This window comes from Tinamus guttatus, unplaced genomic scaffold, assembly GCF_059628265.1.
Source record: "Tinamus guttatus ecotype Peru unplaced genomic scaffold, ASM5962826v1 Tinamus_guttatus_pri_ptg000213l, whole genome shotgun sequence".
Lineage (NCBI taxonomy): Eukaryota > Metazoa > Chordata > Aves > Tinamiformes > Tinamidae > Tinamus > Tinamus guttatus.
The window spans coordinates 3,933,989-3,957,498 of NW_028288747.1; the positions used below are offsets into that span (position 1 = coordinate 3,933,989).

General features: G+C 42.5%; 1 protein-coding gene across 3 annotated transcripts in view; it reads left to right on the forward strand.

Annotated features, from left to right (window-relative positions):
- Positions 1-15,505, forward strand: part of STOX2 (storkhead box 2) — a 67,604-nt gene extending 52,099 nt beyond the window's left edge. For all 3 annotated transcript variants that reach the window (XM_088524637.1, XM_010223399.2, XM_088524638.1), the window contains exons 3-4: positions 6,147-8,412; positions 13,147-15,505. In XM_088524637.1, the coding sequence (XP_088380763.1) occupies positions 6,147-8,412; positions 13,147-13,342 (2,462 nt within the window). In that variant the 3' untranslated portion in view covers positions 13,343-15,505. The remainder of the gene's footprint in view (positions 1-6,146; positions 8,413-13,146) is intronic.
- Positions 15,506-23,510: the final 8,005 nt, after the last annotated feature.

A 23,510-nucleotide genomic window follows, 5' to 3' on the forward strand; every position in this document is an offset into this window, starting at 1 on the left:
CCCTCTTGTTGTGTGTGGCCACTTGCAGATATCTCCTACCCTCCCATATGTTGATAGTTTATTTTCCCTATTTGCATTCCGATGCTCAGAGAGGAGAGTGTTACCGATGGAGTCATATTTATCATTGTCAAATAACCTCCCTGCACATCTCGCCCCGTAGCAACATGTCCCTGTCTGTGGTGTTCATGCTTTAACCGACAGATGCTGCACTGAGTTTCGTGCCATGTGTAAATTTCCTAAGACCCCCGGATGCCATTTTCTAACTGCCTAAGAATAATAAACCTCTTTGCTCAGTGCAGGATCTTGCACTTGCAGCCTAGCCCTTCAGTTTGCTGAGCCATTGTGCAGGCACAAATCTGGGCCACGGCTCCATCTGAAATAAGGTATGCTAATTATTTATAACATCACATAGCAACCACTCCACATCCTTAACTAGTATTTCATGAGCCAATCGGAATACTTCCTTTATCCCTTGTTAAGCCTCAGCATCAGCTCAGGAGAAAATCATTTTAACAGATTTAACACCATTTAAATACTACTTCAGATTTATTTTTCATAGATTTATTTTATTGAAAAAGTTTGTAGTGATAAAGCACATCTTGTTTGTGCCTTGGTGATTTATCTTTTTTTTTTTTTAATCAAGAGAGTTCTTCTGCACATGCTTCCATTATTCTAACTTAAAATTAAACCATGAGATGTTTTTTACAGCCCTAAATGACATTTATTGACCATGGTCTAAGTCCCATACACTAAATATAAATCTTTGGAATCCAGTATAACAGCGATGGATGTAACCTCTTTTCCTGTGCTTGGCAGCTAGACCCTCTTATCAGTACAAATGTGGCTGAAGAAAACATTGAACATTCGTTTATGCAGATTTGACTGAAACTTTTTTTTTCTCCCTGAAAATTATTAAGATAGTTAATATTTTTGGCTTTTTTTTAAAACATTTTGAAAATGTCGGTGTAGAACACATTCTTTCTGCTGAAAAAAGGCACTTTGGAAGTGAGCAAGCAGTTCTCTAGAAGCTGGCAAGTCCCTGTGACTTGCACCTCCGAACGGTCCGTGCGCGCTCGCTGCGCCGGCACTAGCGGAGTTCACCCTAGGTCGGCGTTCTTCCCGAGCAGCAGGCGAGACGCTCTCCTGTCTGGAAGCTCCGTGGATGGCAGGGCAGACTCTCCTGAGATGCAGAAGATGTACATGTCTGATGATTCAGTGTCCAGACAGTTTCTGCCTTTGAATTATTAAAGCACTACATAATCTTAAAGAACACCACTGCTGTCATGCAGTATTTTAAATGATGCAGTCTCTAAACCACTTTTTTTTTTTTTTCCTTCTTGCTCCTATTTCCCGGAGACGGGAGAGCAGAAGGAGACATCTGTGAGCGCAGTGGGGCAGGTTTCATATGGATGTGATGTGGGCACGTTGCTGGGAAGGGAGAAGTCTTGAGAAAGGCAGGAAATCTTGTTTCTTTCCCCGATTTTGCCACTGGGCACTGCTATCAAGTTGCTTCTTGCGAGTGTGCAGTTTCCTCTGTGCTGTGGACAGTAACCACTGGCTAGTCGCAGTCAACCTTGTGGATCTTCCCCCCTGGGATTCTCAGCTTGGGATAATCGAATTGTTTACAGGAGCAAGAAGCCACTTTGGCCTGTTCCTCCTCTGGCTCACAAAACGTGGAAAGGTGTGGAGTAGGCAAATGGTTAAAGGACAGAGGAAAAAAAAAGAACCATCTTTCACTCACTGTAGGTATTTGAGGCTCATCTTTTCCTATCCAAGTCAGGAGAGTTTTTGCTGATGGCTCCAGTTGGAACACAGCTGGCCCCAGTTTGCTCCCTCTCAACAGAATTATAATGTTGGACACTTAATGTTGGACTGCACTGAAATTGGATGTGAGGATCACAGCTAGACCCACTTCTACCTTAAGTCTTTGCCTACAGTAGAGCTTTCCTACATTTTTTTTCTTTTAAACTTTTTACAGGTTAAAGATTTATGTAGTGAAAGTCCAGGCAGAAGAATATGCATTCTATTTTTTAATCAACGTGTCACATTCTGACATGGAAACCCCACCAGCCTTGTGTCTAAAAGAGGGCAAAATATCCTTGTGTTCTTTAGCTGTGTGAATATGAATTGCCTCCTGGGAGGATCTCGCTTCCCAGGGTTTGTATGGGAGGTTTGGGCTTCTAAACTTGTAGAATTCTGCTGCAGGCCCCCAGTCAGGTGCAATAAATCGGGACCCTCCTGTGTGCTGTTTGTATGGCCTATTACAACGCAGGCTCGGATGGAACCCCAGCTATTTCCCCCTGCTTGGATTTTGAAACCAAGAACCAACAACGGGAGGTGGAATCTTGGAGTAGCTGGTCCAGAGGGAAAATGAAGGTAGTAGCGAAAGAAAAATGTTGGCTAGGATAAAAAGAGAGAAAATGAGAGAGAAAAGTGGAAATAAACACAGAAAGAAAGAGAAAGTTCTGAAATGTGAAACATAAATTTACTTGTCAGCAGAATAAATTGACTTGTCAGCAGTTTGGGAACCAGTTTTGCTTGGTAATTATTTTCCATGTTCTTCTTTTACTTAGATTGTGTATGTTAAGGTCAGAAATCCATTCTAATAGTCACTGCTAGGTATTTAGCACTTCCTAGTGTAAATAAACTCATTGATTTTTGTGCTTATTTAACTCAGGATATGAGCAGTGGAAGCCAGTCAAGCGTGTATCTGCTGAGCCTATATCATACATAGCCATATTTAAAGTACTCATGTAAATACGAAGTATAAAGAAATATTTAAACTAAAACCCGCAGGTGCCTGAGTGCTCCTTCCCACCATGCCCAAAATCCAAATCTGAGTTTGAGTCTCTTTCTGCTTTTGTAAATAGAAATATCCCTGAAGGAGAGACCTGAACAAAACCTGTATTAGTGTTAGCTGGTGATATCGGACTCCAAAGATACCAGTTGGGACCGTGAACCACAGGGATTTACGGTGGGAGTAATGAAAGTGGCAGTCTCCAACTCCAGAGAAGAGGCTGACACAAGTAACTCAGAGCATCACTGGCTGCCCAGGCATGGTGATTATTTTTTCCCTTTGGGTATGCCTGCACATTCTGTATTCACAGGATTTAATCAATATAACTACAGTGCATCCAGTGTTTAGAGACTCACCCACCGCGTTGTACTCATTATGGTTTATTGAGTGAAAAATATGTATTATTATTTTTAGTATGTATTTGCAGTGCATATTTGCATAAGTTAGTGTAAAACATCAGCAGATCCATTTCAATCTCTCTTCCTAACTCTTCCGTAAACTCCCAGGAGAGTATTTTCCTCTCTTTATATTGTACCTATATTTTTAATCAGTGGGGGATGTTTCTTGGGGGAAAAAAAAAAAGTCCCCAGGTAAAACCAGGATGGAGAATCATCTCCTTCCAGACAAAAGTAGGGATGTGTTGAGACACCTGAAAGCTTCTGGATCGATCAGGTTGTGTATGTAGAGGTGGGAGGAGAGGGTAGCTGCTGCACAACAGTTGCATCTCCCTGGCAGCAGGATTGGACCCTGTAATATACAGGAAGAAGCAGCCCCTGTGCTTGGCTTTGGGATCATCCATATTTTGTGGTGAAGCTGTTCCCTTAATTCCAGTCAGGACTCAACTCAGGCAGAGCCCCCCTAGGTTTCCCCTCAGCACGACTCTAGTTCTGAGCACATTTTCAAGGTGTGGGGCAGAGGATTTACCCTGTTCTTCCTAGAAGGTTTTGACTGCCCCTTGGTGTAGTTGGTTCCCTTCACCTTGCATCATTCTGTACCTTCTGGGTAGTTTGCATCTGTTTCTTCTGCAGAAGCCAAGGAATTTAACCTACCTTTTGTTATGTTTTATAATATGCTTGGCATAGAAGGTCTGTGTCCCCATGTTTTACATCCTGGAGTCGAGCGTTAGGGTGCTCAGCAGCAGGAATCCTTTCTTCTGAGAGCTTGCAGGAGATGGTGGAGCTGCTTGTAAGCTTCAGGACTGGTCACTTTGTGATCTGCGCAGTGCTGTAAGACTTCCTATTTGGTTGCCCCACCTGGAGAGGTTGTGAAGGCCGGATTCATCTGGGTGACTGGATATTTTACTGCAGACTCTGATCCCATCCCCAAGAGTATGCACATGCTGAACAAGCCTTGCACCAAGAAACTCAAGCTCATCGGAAAAAAGCAAGCTGCTCAACAAGGACTTTATAAAATATAAAGTATAAAAGCTTTACCTTTCCACTCCCTTTAAAGAAAACACAAGCTTCTACACATTCTAACATATTTCAGTAGTGATGTCTCTAAGCTCTGTAGTGTTCATTTGCATTTTAAAAAATACTTCAAAAATACAGAGGCTTCTTCCAGACCTGTTTATTTGGTCTTATTTCAGAATCCCAGGTTAGTCAGTAAAGAAACTGGAAATTCTTGTTTTCTTTGTCATATAGGGCACTCAGACGTGTTCCAGTTTTCATTGTCCTGTTTTTTGTTTACACTGTAATGCAGAGAGCTGACTTTTCAAGCTCATTTAAGTGTGCAGTCAACAGTGCAGTGAATGTGACAGGATTTTGGCCATAGTGCAAGGTGCTTTTGCTCTTTTCTTGTGTTTGTTACCACAAGGCATTCAGTGAATTTGCAAGCTCCAGCCTAAAGGAGAAGAGCTGGTGACGATGCACTGTGTGTGCCAGAAGATGCTGTGTTGGTGGCGAGTACACCTGGGCGAGACTTTTCCATGCAGTGTCTTTGTGAAAAGCACCTTCTTTGCTGAAATGGTTCTGTCTGTGTGAGTTCATGGAATCTTTGTCCTTGAAGATTCAAAATTTGGCTTGACAATGTCCTAAGTGACCTGATACTAGTTGGGCCTGCTTTGAATAGGAGGGTTGAACACCTGACTTCCAGAGGTTCCTTGCAACCTAAGTTATTCCAAGTCGGCTTTTTTTTTTGTTTATTTATTTCCTTAAATGACTTTCGTTGACAAAGAAGCCTAGAGTAAATAATATGAACTTTTTAGTTCTAAAAAAAAACCACACTTGGTTTAAATTTTTTTTTTACTTAAAAAAAATGTAAACCAGGTCAGTATCCAACATTAAGTTAAAACAGGTTTTTAGTCCAACTAAATGTATTGAAGATAACTTCAAGAATGCTTGAAGATATCTTATTCCACTGAAAAGTTTGAAAGGTTTTTATTTCCTATTCGGTACAAATGCGTTATAAATTTGTGAACTAATTCTCTTACTCCCTTAGCTCTGGATGGAGCCTGCTCCTGCATGCAGCATACTAACTTGGTGCTTTATCTAATAAAGTATTTAAGATGTGGTCCTGCATCACTGACCTCAGCAAGAGTCCTGGTGGTGGGGAGCACCAGGCGTGGGGAGTCCCCAAGCTGCCGTGTGCAGGGGATGTGGGGCTGCTGTCGCTGTCCCTTTCTTAGTAGGTGGTACATGCACTCAGGCAGATGTCCCTCACGTCTCCCAGGACACGCAGAGGGCTCTTGGGAGCTCGAGGCTGTTAGGAACTAGGTCTATAACTTGCCGTGTAGTGGGCAGGTTTGTTTGGGTAAGTTGAGTCGCATCACTCGAGCAGCTGGAGCAGCTGGTGCCACAGAAGCCTCTCTGAGCAGGAGACTGAGTAAGTTTGATCAAGCTGGTGACAGAGGGGCCACTTGGGGGAATGGTTTTCTTGTCCCGCTTTACTGTGAAAAGTGACATAGGCATCCAAAGTAACAAATAACCACTGTTTTATAGCTAACTATACATTGTAATGAATAGTTTTGGTGAATTAGGATATAAATATATGGTTGGGAGAAGAGTAAAAATGAAATGTTTGCCCCGATTTCCTTTGCTTTACATCATCGATTCCATTTTGTAGCTTAAGGTCACCTGCACAATAAAGTGACTGGAAGTACTCCCTCTCTCTCTCTCTTTTTTTTTCACTCCATTAATGTCCTCTTTTCTATTTAATTAATAATTCATATGTCTGAAGTGTAGGAGATAAGTGGAAAAACAAACAGACAAGAGGATGCCTAACAAAGTGCTTTGCTGGAGTTGTTTGTTCAGCATATTCCAACTTGCACTTGGAAAAACAACTTTTTGTAGGGGAGGGAGGGAGTCGGAGGTTTACGCACTGCCTGATATGTGTTTGCTGTCATTTCTAGGAGTTCCAACACCCAGCCCTGAAATCCTTCGGCACACCTTGAATATGCTTGTACGGGAGAGGAAAATATACCCCACTCCGGATGGTTATTTCATTGTAACCCCACAGACTTACTTCATAACACCCTCTCTCATAAGAACTAACAGTAAGTGGTACCATTTGGATGAGAGGATACCTGACAGGTCTCAATGTACCTCTCCGCAACAAGGAACTGTAACTCCCTCCACTTCGGGATGTGTCAGGGACCGAACACTACCCAAAAACCACTGCGACTCCTGCCACTGTTGCAGAGAAGACATGCACAGCATGCATGCCTCTACCCTACAGAGGAAATCAGCAAAGGACTGTAAAGACTCGTTTTGTCCTCCTTCGCTATGTCAGGTCCCACCTACTGAGAAAAGTAAAAGTACTGTCAATTTTTCTTATAAAGCAGAGACACTCACAAAGCCCAAGGATGTAGAAAAGCAGTCAAAGAAATTCGGACTCAAATTATTCCGATTAAGTTTTAAGAAGGACAAGACAAAACAGTTGGCGAATTTCTCTGCACAGTTTCCTCCGGAGGAGTGGCCGCTAAGGGACGAAGACACCCCTACCACTATACCCAGAGAGGTAGAAATGGAGATTATCAGGCGCATTAACCCAGACTTGACTGTGGAAAATGTCATGAGGCACACTGCACTAATGAAGAAACTTGAAGAAGAAAAAGCTCAACGAAGCAAAGCTGGATCTTCAGCTCACCACAGTGGACGAAGTAAAAAAAGTAGGAATCACAGAAAGTCTCATGGGAAATCGAGGTCACACAGTAAGACTCGGGTGTCCAAGGGAGACCCATCTGATGGTTCTCATTTGGATATACCTGCTGAAAGGGAGTATGAGTTTTATGATCCCTTGACTCGGTCCCCACGGGAAGGCTGTTTTATAATAGAGCACAAGGGAGATAATTTTATAATGCACAGCAACCCTAACATGATTGAATCTCACTTTCCCATGACACCAGAGTGGGATGTGTCTGGTGAGCTGGCCAAAAGAAGAACTGAAATGCCTTTTCCTGAACCTTCCAGAGGAAGCTCCCACTCCAAGGTGCATCGGAGCCACAGCCATACACAGGATAGAAGATCAAGGAACGAGAGGTCCAGTAAGGCCAAAGAAAGGTCTAGATCTATGGATAACTCCAAGGGACCTCTGGGCTCTGCTACTTTGGGCACACCTGAAGACATAGGTGAAGGCTGTAGCCCAGATGACCAAACAACTAGCCAAACTTACATCGACGATAGTACCTTAAGGCCATCTCAGTCACACAGTCATCAAAGGGCTCTGATTTCATCTGCAGGCTACAAAGAGACTTGCATCCCCGAAATAGTTAGTGGCAGCGTAGAAACCCCCAGTTCTTGTAGCCTGTTGGAACAAAACAAGCCGGCAGAGAGTTTGCCGTCGTACAGCGAGCTCAATTCCTGCACAACGAAGTCTGCCGTCGAGGACTATTTTCAGTGCAACACGTCCAGCGAGACCGTGCTCACTGCCCCGTCACCGCTGGGGAAGAACAAAGAGGATCACGACACCCTGACTGTGGTAGATGGGCTCAAGAAGATGACTCCCTCAGAAAGACAATCTCAACATGGTGCCAGGGAGCCTGGGGTGCACAAAGAGGAGTCCCCAAAGGCTCCAAGCAGCGGCTCAGCAGTTGCCGGCCAAACTCCAGAGGTGATCGCAAATGGACGGCTGGTTCAGCACCATAACACTGAATCGAGCAGCCTTGATAAAAGGAAAGAAATATTTAGCAAGGATACGCTCTTCAAACCTCTGCACAATACTCTTTCTGTGAATAGTTACCATAAGTCTAGCACACCCCTGCTTAAGCCCCATCAAAAGAGCCCCTCTGACACGTTGCCAGTCAGATGTGAGAAACTTGAACAAGCGATAGTAACCTCAGTCACACAAGTCCTGCCCGTTTCACAGAGACAGCAAGAGACAAGTGGGAACCAGGAGGCCTCCTTCGACTACTACAATGTGTCTGATGACGACGACTCGGAGGAAGGAACAAACAAAAACGCCGAGGAGGAGAAAAATAGGGATGATGTTGGCACTATGCAGTGGCTGCTGGAGAGGGAAAAAGAAAGGGATCTGCAGCGAAAGTTTGAGAAGAATCTTACTCTTCTCACCCCGAAGGAAACGGAAAATAGCAACAACCAGAGAGCCACCCATTCGGCTCGCCTGGACAGCATGGACAGCAGCAGCATTACTGTGGACAGCGGGTTCAACTCTCCACGGTAGGACTGTCACATTCATTGCAACTTTACAGGCTAGAAAGTTCCATTTCTTAGTAAATTGTTTGTTTGATGTTGGTGAAAGAGCATAGGGTCATATTAAACAATTTCTCATGTTTTTAGACAACATTTTGTGCAGCTCTGGAGTCCGCTATTGAGATGCATGGGTTTCCCCACATGCTATAAGCAAGCAGTGCCCGTTTGCAGCATTGACTCTGTATTAGTTCTTTTTTCTTTTGACAAAAGCTTTCCTGTATCATTTTCTCCATATTAAATTGCATTTGCACTTAAAATAGAAGGGATAAGCTACCACTTACTCCCCCTTTCCTTTCCCTCTAGGATGTCATCAGCAAGATTGTTTGGTAGACTAGAGATCATAGAATCATAGAATGCTTAAGGTTGGAAGGCACCTCTAGAGGTCATCTAGTCCAACCCCCCTGCACACGCAGGGTCACCTAGAGCACGTGGCACAGGACTGCGTCCAAGCGGGTTTGGAAGATCTCCAGAGAAGGAGACTCCACAACCTCTCTGGGCAGCCTGTTCCAGTGCTCTGTCACCCTCACTGTTAAAAAAAATTTTCCTTAAGTTCCTGTGGAACTTTTGGTGCTTAATAACTAGATATAGAGATAACTAGGTGGCATAATCTTTGGCTTAGAACAAAAGGAAAAAAAAAAGTGATACCTGTTTTGGGGTTGGGCTTGATTTGTTTTCTTGAAAAATAATGGAAGTTGTATCTTCTGTTGAGTCTGAAACAGCCGTTCCCCCCACACACAGCCGAAAGTGCTCAGGATACGACTTTTCTGTGTGGTGGTGATGGTTAGTTGTTTCCATTCCAGGCATCTCAGACATCATGGAAGTCTCACTGTGATAGGAGCCTTGCAAACACAGGGAAGGGACAGTTGCTGATCTCTTGCCTGCTCTGAAGATTTTACACGCTCATTTCCAGGTTAAGAATTTTTCACTTGAGTCTTCTTCCTTCTCTCTGACCTTTGAAAGTCCTGGGTCCCAGGTGGAATGGAGCTTATCTGTTTCTGTTTGCCCTGGATAGCAACCCATCAGACTGTAGACTCTGAAAACACAAAAATAATTTACAGTGGTAGTTACAGCATCTTACTTAGCCTTAAATTATTTATTACCTGTGATTTAAAAATAAAACCTCCAGGACTTGATTTGTACTAGGTGAAAGAAAATGGTGTTTTGTTTTGTTTTGTTTTCCTGTATAAAGTATTCATATTTCTCAAAGTTATATATTCTTTTAAATCGATAGCATGTGAAGACATGTGAAGAATTTCCTGCTTATACTAGATTATAGGACTAGATTTTGTTTTCAGCTGAAGTCATCACACTGGAATAAACTCTTATGGATTTGATGGTTATTTCTGCTTGATGTTAATGGCAAGGCAGGAATTACTGGGCCTGATGCAGCATGCAGTGATCATCAGACTGCTAGAGTGGTCTTTTAATAGACTTTTTTTTCTGAGTAAAAAATATGAAAGAAGGTTAATTAGAAAAATTGTACCTGATAGAATGAATTCTGTTTAAAAAATAATTATGATTATAAAAGAGGCTGTGAAAGATTCTGAATTTGTTCCTGTTTTTTGATTTTATCTGTTCTGCAGATGCCTGGCATCTTTCTCACATACAACTGCTGCATGAGGCTATTTGCCTTTTTTTTTTTTTAATGAAATCTCTCCTTTAAATTGAAGTGCGATACTTGCAGTCTGTTTTTTTTTTTTTTTTCAGTAAAATATATATAGTGTTTGCTTATTACCCAGCCTGTCTCACTGCAGAATGCATTTCAACTCCAAGTTAGGAGGTAGGGGGTTGCCTGGATGAAAAGCAGTTCTTAGGCTATTATTTCACTGGCCACATGCGTACTGAATATCAAGCCTCCACTTGTGGTTAATGCAAAGGCAGAAGTTTTCTTCCCTAATTATTTGTACATATAAGCTAACATTTTTGTTGCTGTTCAACTTAAGTTAGCTAGCAAGAGACCAGAAGGTGGTGAGTGTGCTGGATTTGGTGCTGTTACGTTGCTTTTTTAGGACCGAATGAGAGAGCGAGACAGCTATAAACAATGATTGTGTCCCTAACGCCCTTCTATTGTATTTCTTTGCCATTCACTTATTATCATCTCTTTATTTTTGCAAGACCACGTAAAGTAACCTTAAAAAACAGAAACATTCTGTCATTTTGGGTTTTTTAGTTATTTTTTAACGCCAACATATAGTATGTCTATTTGAAAACATATAGTATGTCTATTTGAAGGCTTTTATATACCCAAGTCCTGAGTCTTGTGATTAAATTGGATGCTTGTGCTGTTTTGTTCATCCTCAATATAACTCTATTAAAATAAATGGAACGGAGGGTGAATTCAGCCCTTCGGCTATCGTTACCATGCTGTTATTACTTTCCCACCTTATAACAAAAAATGTGCTCCGCAGCCCTTTTCCAGCAAATATAGAACAGGCATCCAGCATCCATCTGGTAAGATTCACCTAGATCTGACACCGTCCATTAGCAGATGTCTAGGGAAGAGTATAAAAACAGAACATGCATGTAGTGATATTTCTCAAATATGCTCTCTTAGCCTCCACTGATGTGTAACTCGGAGCTTCCTGCAGTGGAGTGGTATCTTTCCATTTAAACTGCAGTACACAGTGTTGCTCGGGGAACCAAAATTATTGATTCTAAGCTGTGAAAGAAAAAGTGTGTTTTTAAAGGCTGATAGATTTCAAAAAGGCCATTACATACATGTAGTTAAAGAGATTTGCCGTGGTTATTTATCTTAAAAAGTCTTCTGTGTGTAAAGTTATTGAACACATCACCATTGAGAAAGCTTCTAACAGCCTCACGGTGTTTTGTCTGATGATTTGATGCAAGTAGTATGCAGTGTCTGTTAGCTGTGAATATTTTTTTATTATTATTTTTAGAGCTTATATAATGCTGCTGCTTTTTTGTCACATAAAGAAAGAGCTAGTTTTGGCTTTACTCCACATGCAAAACTCACTGCAGTCTGTATATACGCGTTAAAATGGTCAGGTTGTAATACCACAACTGAGAATGTTGAAAATCTAGAATTGATGGTTCCATACGGAATGATAAAATACTGAATTGTCTCTGAAAAACAAAGGTTGCATCTGTTCTCTTCAATAACCAGAGGGAGAGGAATCAAAAGTGAGCAGAGGGATTGCAGCCTGCCTGCTGCCAGCTCGCAGAGATACCTTATTGTGTGCATCATCCTTCGTAGCTGCTTGGAGCTGCCGACAGCAAGGCAGTAATTGGCAGAAGATGATCAGTACCATTTTGATTAATTTAAAAGAACTACCAGAGTTTCCCTGGAAGCATCACGGATTTTCTAGGTACAGTTTTGTGATAATTAGCTTTGAGGCCATTTAAATGTGCGCTGGAGCTCAACCTGGTGTTGCAGCCTCCGCCCACCTACGCACAGGGGCACCCTTCTCCCCTGCCACGTCCAGGCTTCTTGCCCATCCCCTCGGGATAGCACCAGTCTTTCCTCTTTTGTGTCTAACTGGGAGAGGTGCCTGGCTGCAGGGCTGTCTGCGAGGCTCCCTAAGCACCGGCACCAGCGAAGCAGCAGGAGATGCAGGTAACATCCACCCAAGGCAGACAGGAGCGACCCCTCTCAGCAGCAGGCAAATTTAGGTAGATTTTTAAATCAACTATGAAGTTCTGTCATTAGTATCTCTATTTTTAGTGCTTATTTTACACCAGTTCAGGCCTCCAAGTGTATTCTGTAAACATCTCCTTAGCAAGAGTTACCCTGTCATCTTGCGAAGCAGTAATGGTGTAGATGAAGGATACTTAACTAGGAGCCACGTGTCTCTTTGGAAACAAATCTCTCTTCGTGCAAATACATTGTTTAGAGATAAAAAAATGAAAAAGTGGAAAGAGAACCCAAACAATAGTGGTAAAACTAGCCCTATCATTTATAGACTGAGGTTTTCTTAAAAGCTGTGGGCTAAAATGTGTGCTCGTCTGTGTTCATAATTAGATATGCTCTTATAAGGTTATTTTTTAAAAATACAAAGCATGCAGTCACTGCCATGGATAAGCAGTGTGGTAGAACTAAAGGAACTTTGTCCATTATATGGATGAAATAATAGCACTGGTGCTTGCTTAGAGCATGATCACAGATCAGGGAGTTAAGATTTATCACCATCTCGTAAATTCATATCTCAGCTGCAAGACAAAATTGAAGCGTTGTATTCAGAAGCACTGTGGATTTATTGTAAAGTAGCATTTTCAGTTAATAAACACTTTGAATACGAAGGCACGGGTAGAAGCGGAGACAGAGGAAGCTGCGTTATGCAGTGATTCTCCTTGTTATGCAGTAATTCTCCCAGCTCTGCCTAGTCACAGAGCTGATTTGATGAAATTACTTTGTGCTAAAATGCACCAGCCAGGAAGGAAATTAATGCGCTGCACATGCAAGATGGAAGCCATTTCCTCGAACGAAAGGTCCAGATGCCTGGTACTGGTTCAGTCGTGCAGCCCGTGTGCGACAGGCTCGGTGCTGTGCCTGTGGGGCCTGTGACTGCCGAGTACCCTGCAAGCCGCTGTGGAGGAGCGTGTGTGAATCATCAGAATGGGTCCGTGCTGAGGCTTTGCATAGAGCACGAGAAGCCCGTTACAAAACACCCCGTTCTCCTTTCCTGCCTGGTGTAGATGCGTAGGTACGTGGTGTATGAGCGTGTGCTTTCTCTTCCGTTCTAGTACTCGCGAGAGCCTGGCATCCAACACTTCGAGTATTGTTGAAAGCAACCGGCGGCAGAACCCGGCTCTGAGCCCGGCGCACGGCGGCGCGGGGCCAGCGTTCACCTTCCGCGCGAGCACCGAGGCGCCGCCGAGCGAGGCCGAGAAGCTGCAGAAACCGGCCAGCTGCCTGCAAGCCTCCGTCACTAGTGTCTGAGGGCCGCGCTGCCTCACGCCTCCGGTCTCGTCCTATACCGCAAAGTTTACGACACTGGGACTGATGTTTACATCTTTGGGGGAAAAAAGCATCTCGACCACAGTTTGAGTGCTTACTTGAGCTGTGCTGCTATGTAGACTAGGAGCAACAAAGAAATCTTTATTTCAAGGTATTGCTTTTCACGTTTGCGGCTCTGTAGCAACAGAATAGCAGTAGGGATAATATGTACACTTTTTGCTTCACTTAATTGTAACTGAGCACATATATGAAAGTCTAGACACTGTAAGTGTAATCTGCATTTTCAATGTCCATGCAGTTGCCAACTTCATAAAAAAAAAAAAAAAGAAAAAAAAAAAGAAAAAAAATGCCACAGATGTGTGATGCCCCCGGTCAGAGGCTAAGCTCTGCTGCAGAGTTGATCGTTTTTTACTTGGAAAACTGAGCCACTGCTGAAAGTAGCCAGCCAGGATCACTTTGAGGAAAACAATGCCAAACATGACAAGTGATGACCTCAGCTCTATCTGTGAATTATGAATACCAATCAGTCATTTTCACTGTGTGGTTTTGTGACACAATTTTGCAAATACCCGTATAAGGGAGTAAAAGGAGGTTGTGGTTCTTGTTTTTTGTTTTTTAAGTATGTAGGGTGGGGAGGGAGGCTGGTTTCCTTTTTGTGTCTCAAAAGTCTGAGAGATGTTTCCTTACCCACAGCTTGCTACTTGACCTTCCGTAGTGGCAAATGAGGAGGAGGAGGAGGAAGGCCTTTGCAGAAAGGGGGAAAGGGGAGGGAAGGGAGAGTTAAAGTGTCGTGGAGCCACAGCACAAAGTGATGCAAAATATAACAAATATCTTTAGTATAAATCAAATATTTAAAAGAGACGATCTCATTCTTGTGTCACTTTGGTATTGCAGCTTGCCATTAATATAAGAATCAAAATAACTAATTTCTTTGAACAAAAATATTCTTTATGATATAAATGACAAGTATGGCCTGAAGAAATTATTTCTTTCTAGTGGAAGGACATAAATCTATTTTATGTAGCTTTTTAAATAGAGTGCCTAAATTAGGCTATTGAAAATAGCATACATTGTAGTGATTATCAGAGAACAAAATCTAGAGAATTATAAACTTCTGGCCTTTCTATACAGTGGATGTTATTTGCAATTTAGCATTTCATGGACACGTCTAGTTTTGGGAAATTAAATGTGTCCATATGGTTGGCAGTAGAAATCTGAATTCTGTAGGTATAGTATATCCTAATTATTCTCCCCTAAACTGTTACTCCAAAGTGATTAATGATATGCTAGTTACTGCAGAGTAACTTCTAAGAATAGTTAAACTCCAAGAGTAATTTTTAGGTATAGGGTCACATTCTGCTCTCTTACTCATGCAATTTGATAATGCAACAAAGTGACTTCAAAATTAACTATATATTTATTTTTTATGAGAACAGTCGAGTTGGTGGAAGAATAGCAAAGGTATTAAAACACTCAGCAGTCCAAATTGTTGAATATAAGAGGGACATTTACATTGTCTAGCTCTTGGTAATACACAGGTATTAAGCCCAACTGTACATATTAAAAGGCAGTATTTTCATCAGGTTCTGGTGACATGTACTGCTTTGTATAAATCATTTGAGCTTCACTCACATTCTGTATTGTCATCAGAAGGCTTTACCGAAGGTTCGGCCTTACGTTGCACAGTTGGATACAGTTCATTTACTTAAAAAACGACTTTCTAACTCTGGACACACTCGCTTTCCAATTTTGTCAAGAACATATTTCATACCCAGTAAATGCAGAGGTCTGGTTTACTTGTTTTCAATGTATAAATTCCATTTCATAGGAGCAATAAGACCTTTCAGTGCACATAAAGGAAATTATTGTGCTTTTGGTTGGTTATCAAAGTCACTTGGCCTTCAGCCTTCTGCCTTATCATACCTTCCAAGATGTGCTCTAATTACCATAGAATGCTTTGCATGACGCATCTTATTGTTCGATATGTAACTCCAGCAGTACTTATTACATGCGAACTGTAGATTCAGAGTTTTTGTGGGGAATTGTCATATACTATGCAGTGGCTGACTGTGATTTTGTTTCTGAGACAAGCTCTGACAGTAGTATGTATCAATTCAGTAAATAAAAACGTCAAAACTATCTTAATTTATAGCTGATGATCTGAAGTACTAATGGCAGTATTGAAATGTGAACAGCAGAAACAAATTTTACCTTTCGGGGAAATGTTTGTTTGTCATAAACTAATCAGAGTTTATGCAGGCAGCTGGTTGTGTAGAAGATACCATTACAACAAAACATGATAATATATACCTACAAGCTGTATAGTATGTTATTTCCTAAAGTTCCCATAGACCAGCAGACAACACAAATGTCATATTAATGTTGACATGGCATTGTACCAATATTAATGTGACTCTTGGAATATGGAATGTAAACAGAAGTTTCAAATAGAAACGTTCTAATCTTTAATTTTATTTTCTTTTAAATCAATAATGGAATATAAGGAAATTCCATCTTGAGGTTCTGGTAACAAAACCACGAGAGTGGAGCTTGAGTGCTTTATGTCACCCTAATCCTTTGATGAAATCATAGCCTTGTATTATGTGGTTGCTTATCTATCATTCTTCTTCTAATGTATCAATTTAAAGGTTTACAGAATTAGGTTCAATTATTAGATTAGGTTGAATCTGTGTTGTGTTCAGCTGTAAAGGGTCAACACAAATCTGTCGGCATTTTGCACACTTAATATGTATTATTATAATACAACATGTTACTTTTATGGTAATTTTTTTTACACATATAACTACCTCCATGAATTTGATGAAATGCAGCAACATAAAAAGTGTATTGTAGAAAAGCAAGGTTAAAAACTTTGAAGCATTAGGTCATGGCATTCTCTTGTGTGTCGATGCTTGCATATGAAGTCATCATGTTTCCATTGCCACAATTTCCTTTTGCTATATTAAAAATCTGGCTTTTAGATGGATCACTTGCAATTTTGACAAGGCCACATAATTTGGTTAAAAGTGAAAGGGAGGCTGAAAGCTTCGATCCTCTCCCCAGTAACTGCTATCATTTCTGCCTGGTATAACTTGAAAATGTACTTGTACTTTAGCAAATTGGGAACATCTACAGTCTGTGAAATATGATTGACAGTTTGAGGTTTAACAGAAGACACTGGGTATTTTCTTGGCAGCCTTCAAATACTTCGGGCCCTGCTCTGCCTCCCGTTTTTGCCAACATATCAGGTCAGAGTTTCTCTTAACAGGCTAAAGCAGAGTGTACTGGATTTTAAAGCAGCTCTTGCTTCAGTGATACACGCCGTTTTCTAAACTGTGCATTGAAACACTTGCTCCTATAGAAATCGCCAGCAGCCTTTAAATTGACTTCCCTGGGAGCAGTATTAGGGTCCCGACTCAAGGTTTGCGTCTGTTGTTCGGAGAAAGCGAGCGAGTTTCCAGTAAAAACGAAACGGGCTTTTGAAAAGTAGCCAGTTGCAACAGCCACCTTTAAAGAGAGAAAAAAAGAATTTTTTTTTCCAAAAACCAAAGGAAGAAAGTGGCAGTTGAACCTAAGCAGATCACATTTATATACAAATCTGGATTTATGAACACCTCTTTCAGCAATCCCAGTACCATAATCCTGATTGCAGGCTGATAAATAATCATCTTTTGAGCTAATTTTGCTGTACGAATATTTCAGTTAAAAAATCATAAGAAATCATTATCCATTTGACTCCTTGCACCACTGTAAAACGTCCATAATACAAAAAACACTGTTTGCTCCACTTTTATAACGTAAAATGTATTGGGAAACAAATTTTTTAATGAAAACCATGGCCTAAGTGGTGGTTAGCAGTAGTCATTTTTATAAAAGGGAACAAGCAAACCAGTATTCGCAGGCCACCATAAATGCAGATAATATTTTGCACTCAAGTCAAGCCTTCCTCCCTGGGAGCCTTGAAGCACTTCAGGCGTTACCAGTTAAGCCTCACCAGCCTGTGAAGTCGGCACGTTTCACTGTCCCCATTTTATGTCAGGGCACTCTGAAAAAAGAAAAACTAAGGCCAAGAGTCTGTGAGTTAATATATTAACCAGTTTCTTTCTTTCTCTTTAAAAGTCATTAGAATAAGTCTAACGGGTAACAAAGTGTTTTATGTTTATAATTCACAGTTATTCTTTTGATGCATTAAATTTGCGTCGCAGGGGAGAAACTAGTTTGCAGTCCGGCCCAGACTCTTTCCAGTAGCAGTGCCAAGAAACATTTGGTTTTCGGTCATATGAGTACTGCCAGCGGTGGTTTTCAGAACGGTTAATTAAAAATTTGTTTTTCAAATACATTTCACAGAACTTTTCCCAACGTGATTGCTCAAATTGTTGTGCTGAGTAAGCGAATAGCACTCTTTTAATCTGGTGTCACACCCACAGTTTACAATTCTCTTTGCTCTTCTGAAGAAAGCTGTACAGTATTAGAGAGAAATGTTCTATTTTTTACATAATTCTTTAAGAAAAAAAAGTATATATCTAAAAAGTTCCCCCCCCAACATAAATAATGTGGTTCATGCATCAGAAATGTTCTGCTGCATACAATGGACCCAACTAAAGCCAAGCTGGTGCTAGAAGAAACGGGACTATCACACTTCCTTTAAGGCAGCCCTCTAAATTTTGATTTCAGTTACGTGGGTGTAAATCTGACGAAACTCCCCTGATTTTACACGGCTCTAACAGAGATCAGAATCTGTCACTAACTCCTTTGACGCTCTATTCTGAGCTGAGGATTTCTGTGTTCCTCCCCTCGAAATACTAAATACCAAGAAGGAGCAGAAGGCCACATGCATGCGGCTGGATTTGGAAATCCAGCGCAGGTTGAACCCCTAGTGAAATGCGCAGTCAGCAGCCCCTTGCCCCAGCCTGGGTGCAGGAACCTGCTTTGCACCTGGGAAGGGCAGTTTTTCAGTGCAGCGCGATGCCCTCGCGTGGTGCAGTGCTTAGAGCCACCCAAAGGATACCCACCCGTAAGTGTGAAAGGTCTGGTAGGGCCCTTGGAGTAATTGGCACAGATGTTACTTCTATACGTGGAGGAGACTTAAGCTAAAGGGATCCTAATTCTGCAGGTGATTTTCTGTAAGTGACTCAATGTGGCTGTTGCATTAGGTTTAAAAGAGTTAATAAATGCAAGTGGGACTTACTGTATGCTAGAAGGGAGTTTTGCAGCCAAGACTGCCTTGTATAAATGTGTTTGCACTGAAAAAAAAAAAAACTAAAAAATTACTTGGTCTCTGGTTGCTGTAAAGGTCATCCAAGATGGATGTTCTGTTTATATTGTATAGTATTTCATATGAAATAATTACAGTTCATGAAATGTCTTCCCTAACGTTACTGATTTATAACAGCACATTTGTAACATGGTTTTTATTGTGTCAGTGTACCATATTGTAAATGATGATTACTTGTCATGCTTAGTATAATAATTTAAAGGAAAAAAGGACAGGGATTTTTGTAAGTCTATATTTGAAAGTCCCTCCATATGGTAATATTGTGTTCATGTTGTTTATGTAGTGTTGTGTGAAATATCCATTTTGGATTGTGTTACTTTTTAAGATATTAAATAACATTTGGTTATATGTTTTAAGTGGATTTTTTGCACCCACCAGTGGTTTTCAGAGAAAATGCTTCTGTTTCCATTTAACACAGTGTTTCTTTGCTTCATTTAGGAGACCTTGCACAGCAAACTAGAAATGGCAGAAAAACAAGGGTCATTACGGCCTGTTATGTTCTTGTGTACTTTATAAAATGTCTGTGAACGTTTCTGATTTTGAAATCATCCCAGTTTGATTGGGACACAAAGGCCACATGGAGAGTGATCCCAGCTGAGTGCACAAGAGCTGAGCTGATGCGCAGTAGAAATGGAAACCTCTTTGAGGTGATCTGACATCAGCCAGCAACAGATTTCTCTTCCCTCCTTCCTTCTCCTCTGCATCATCATGGGCCAAAGGAGGACCCAGTGCGCACACAGCTAACAGAAACCAAGGAAGATTTTTTTTTTCCAGATTTTTACAAATGTTCCCATATTTTTCCACTCTCTTGACAGCAATTGATGGGACAAGTCCAAGTGGGCAATGTAACATCAGGTGCCATTCTGCAGCCTCCCTACAAAACCTGCAAGTAGGCTGCAAAGACACTCCAGAAACTCTGCTGCAGTGCAGATGATAACTTGATAACTGCTCTTTGCCAAGGTCAGCCGTACCAGATACAAAAATGTGAGATGTACGAGATGTACAAGATACAAAAAAAGCACCCGCGGGTGGATATCCGTGCTGCCACAAGCTTGCCACCTTGGTTTGCCAACTGTTTGTGGCACAGGCTGTTGCAGTGCTGCTCCTGCTCTCTGCTGTTTCCTTCCCATCCATCTTTTCCCTCCGTAATCCATCTCCTTGGATTTGTTGGTTCTGAACTGCAGGGAAAGCTTTCAAGGTCAGATTAGGCTTTGCCGGCATTGACCTAATTCTCATCTTGATTCCTTGTGTAGGCAGGACCAATTTTGAATGCTCAGAATCTGACTTGTTGGAATTTGAGCATTTTTCAGTATTGCTGTAGAGGTTTGGAAAGTCTGTTTCAGCACACATGCAAATAGCTGAAACATGGTTCCTAACAAACTTGCAGCCGTCCTTTGGCTGAAGAACTAGCCTTGTGCAGTTGGATCATGCCTTTCTGCTTAGAGTGCTGACCTGAAGGTGAAGAGAGTCCTGTTGAGAGTTTTCCATCTGTCCAGAATTCCCTTCTCTCTATTGGTCTCTGGATTGTTCCTCTAGGTCTGTTGTTGCCTCCTGACTTATCTTCTGTAATATCCTCCTTCCTTTCCTTTCCTTTCCATCTCTGAGAATGCCTTCAATTTTTGCTTCTTTTTGGCATTTTGTTTCCACCTTGGGATTTTTTTTTTTCACACTTCACATTAGATGTCCTCTGCTACTTTTCTCACTCCCCACCCCCAGAAATGTCACCCTAATCCTGTAGTCTTTTCCTCCCTTTTCCCTGACTTTAGCTTTGTCGCTTTCCCTGCTCACTTGGAAGACCTCAGAGGAGAGAAGGTGATGAGCTGCTGCAGCACGGGCGCTCCTGCCAGCGCCTCCCTTCAGATCATGCTGCTGGAGGTTTGTGGAGTTGGAAAAGGCGAGGAGTAGCCATGCGCCCCCGCTTTCGGTCAGCACAGCCCCTGCTCTCCTCCTCGCCCTTTGGACTGCTGCTCCTTTTTTATCTCTGTGCTTTCCTGCTGGACTTGGTGTTTCGAGGGCTAGGAGAGGAGTGCTGCAGTCCTGAAGGTGGCTGGGGCAGCAGGTCGTGTTTGTCTTATGCAGGGTGCCAGGTGACTGCTTAGGAAAACAACTATAAAAAAAAAAAAAACAGCATTCCTTCTTCCTGGGGTTTTCCGAGGAACGATGGGCGAGCCTGCTGTTGGGCGCTGCTCTTGGCTGCAGACTATGGGAGCCAGGCTTCGTGCAGAGTCAGAGATGCGAGGACTTTGGTGGCCGCCCGCTGGATGATGAGGTGTTGAGAGGACTGCGCTTGCATTCCTCTTATGCCTTCAGGTCCTCTTTTTTAACAGAGCCTTTTCAGTCCAGCTCTCACGGTAATGATAAATGGGGATTGGGGAGGGAAAATCCCAAATACTTTTGGTTTATGCTTGTCTTTTTTCTCTTTCCTCATCCCGGTAAGCACAGAAGACCTAACCATTTGCTGCCAGAATGTACAACAGCAAGTCTACCTGCATGTACATGCCTGTGCATACACTAAAACATTTATGTGCTTTGTTTCCTTTCTTTAAGTCTTATGGAAACATGGAGCTAGTACTGCCTTGAGTTGTCTGCATCCATCTGCCTTTGCCCCTGGGCAGCCTGGGGTAGACTGTTGCCCATTGCGGATTTCCAGAGAGAGCTGAGAAAGTAGTGGGGGATCCGTCCTTCAGCGTATTCAAAACTTTTTGCTCTGGATCAGAGCCAGTGGCCTCCCCCACGTGCACGGGCTTCCTCCCACAGATGAGGAAGGTCACGGTCGCGTTTCTTGGCAGAGGGGGATGGTGTTTCCAGAGCGGGTCTCCGGCCCACGCTCGCTTAGTCGTGCGCTGGGGCACACTGCCGTGCGCTCGGGGTGCCTCACGGGCTTCATCCTGCCCCCCAGGAGTGGGGCATGGCCATGCAGCCGCCACGGCACTCCAGAGCCAGGATAACATGGACATCAGATCTTGCGCCGACTGCCGGGGCTCTGGCAGTGAGCTTGCAAGCCGGCTGCTGACTGGGAGCTACTTGTGTGTGTTGACATGGCGAGGAGCCCTCAGTAATGGGCCCTGGTGAGTGGCATCTAAAACTCCCACGGGTACCTCCGTAGTCCCAGAGCTCGGAGGCTCTGGAGCCCAGGAGTGCTGCAGTGGGCAGCCCGGAGCAGGTGCCCGCGTGTGGAAGCTGCGGCTGTTGGCCTCCCTGGTGAAGGCTCTCGTGGCAGGGCCCCGCTGCCGGGCAGCTGCCCGCGGCGGCCCCTCTCCTCGCGGTGGGTCCCACCGTGCTGCGTGAGACCGTCCGCAGCAGTTCCTCGGCCTCCACACTGAGCCTCCTGCTGGGCCTGCACGCCGCCTCCTGAGGAAACATGGACCCGCGTGTTTCCCTGCTCCCTCCTCCTCCTCTTCCATGGGCCCAGCTGACTCCATCCAGCGCCCAGGGCGGGCATGTGGGGAAAAGGGTGTTTTCCATCCATTTTAGTGCTTGCCTCTGGCTCGGGTCCAAAGTGAACTTGCCAGGAAAGCCCCATTTAGCCTGAGCTGCCACAGCCGAGCGTTGCCTCTCTGGTCAGGGGCTGCTGATGGCCTTCACATGCTTGTCACCAGGCCAGCTCTGAGGCCAGGCCCTGGCAGAGCTCCCCAGCAGAATGGTCACAGCATTCTTATTTATTTATTTATGTTTAACTCGATGTGGTATGTTTTTTCACTTCTTCTGAAGGAATGCTGAGCCATTTTGCCCAAGATTTCCCAGGAATCCTGTGGCTGAGGCGGAGGCCACAGAGGGACCATCCAGGAGATGGGGAGAGCCCAGCTCACTGTGGCACGTGGAGCAGATCCGTCCTGGAGCAGGGCATACAGGGTGCTCACTTGCCTTTGGCTCTTTCTCACTTGCTTCTAAAGAAAGTCATTTTTCTTCCAGCTGTGGCATTTTATATTTAACTGGTCTCTGAAGGACCCCTGAGATTTATTATTCACTTGTAATGAAGAAACTCAGTCCTCAGGGTTGAGGTAACTAGTGTATTTATTGCCATTACTTATTGCCAATGTACTTACTGCCATTACTTATCACCAGTATTACTTACTGTAGACTATTCTTCTGTTATCATTTTATTATTACCTATAATCTAGTACAGAGAGAAGATATTGCTCATGCTTCGTTCTTATAAAACAGATAACAGTTTCACAGTTTGTACAGAAAAAGTATTCTAAAACAAAATGAGAAATCTTATTTTGGGGATGGAAGTAGAAAAAACAAAAAAGAGAAAATTGAAGCTTTATGGAATGGCAAATAGTTTGCTGAATTTTAGATCTTTGAAGGAATGTTGTGGTATAGCAAGGACTGATTAACAAGCCAAATATCCAGTGTGTATCAAATTGAAATGTAACATATGTTAAATAGTATGATCTTATTTTCATGTATGTGTTTTTCTTTCTTTTACCACATATTTTGAAAATTACTTTATTTGCTTCACCTATAAAAGACAGCTGCATTCTCTCTTTTGTGTCTCTTTGCCAAACGATTTTAAACTGGAAGGAAAACAATTATTTTGAAAAGTTTGAAATATTTGTAGAAATGCCAATAAATCCTGTGCGTAACTATAGCTTTGAGAGTATTTTAATACATGTTTGCCTGTCTAAAAATGAAGCTCTAGGGATGCTGAAAATGAGGAACCTGCCTTTCAATAAAAAATAAGCAGTTGTACTAATGAATGACCACCAGCTTCAGTCTGAAGACAGAACAAAGCAGTTAGTCAAAAGTCCAACATGTCAGGCTAAAATGTATGACTTTTTTTTTTCTTGTGAAAAAGAAGAAAATAATCCTAGGGCTATATTTACATGTAATGTGGAAATTGTGTTTCTCATGACTTTTACTAGTTTTTGC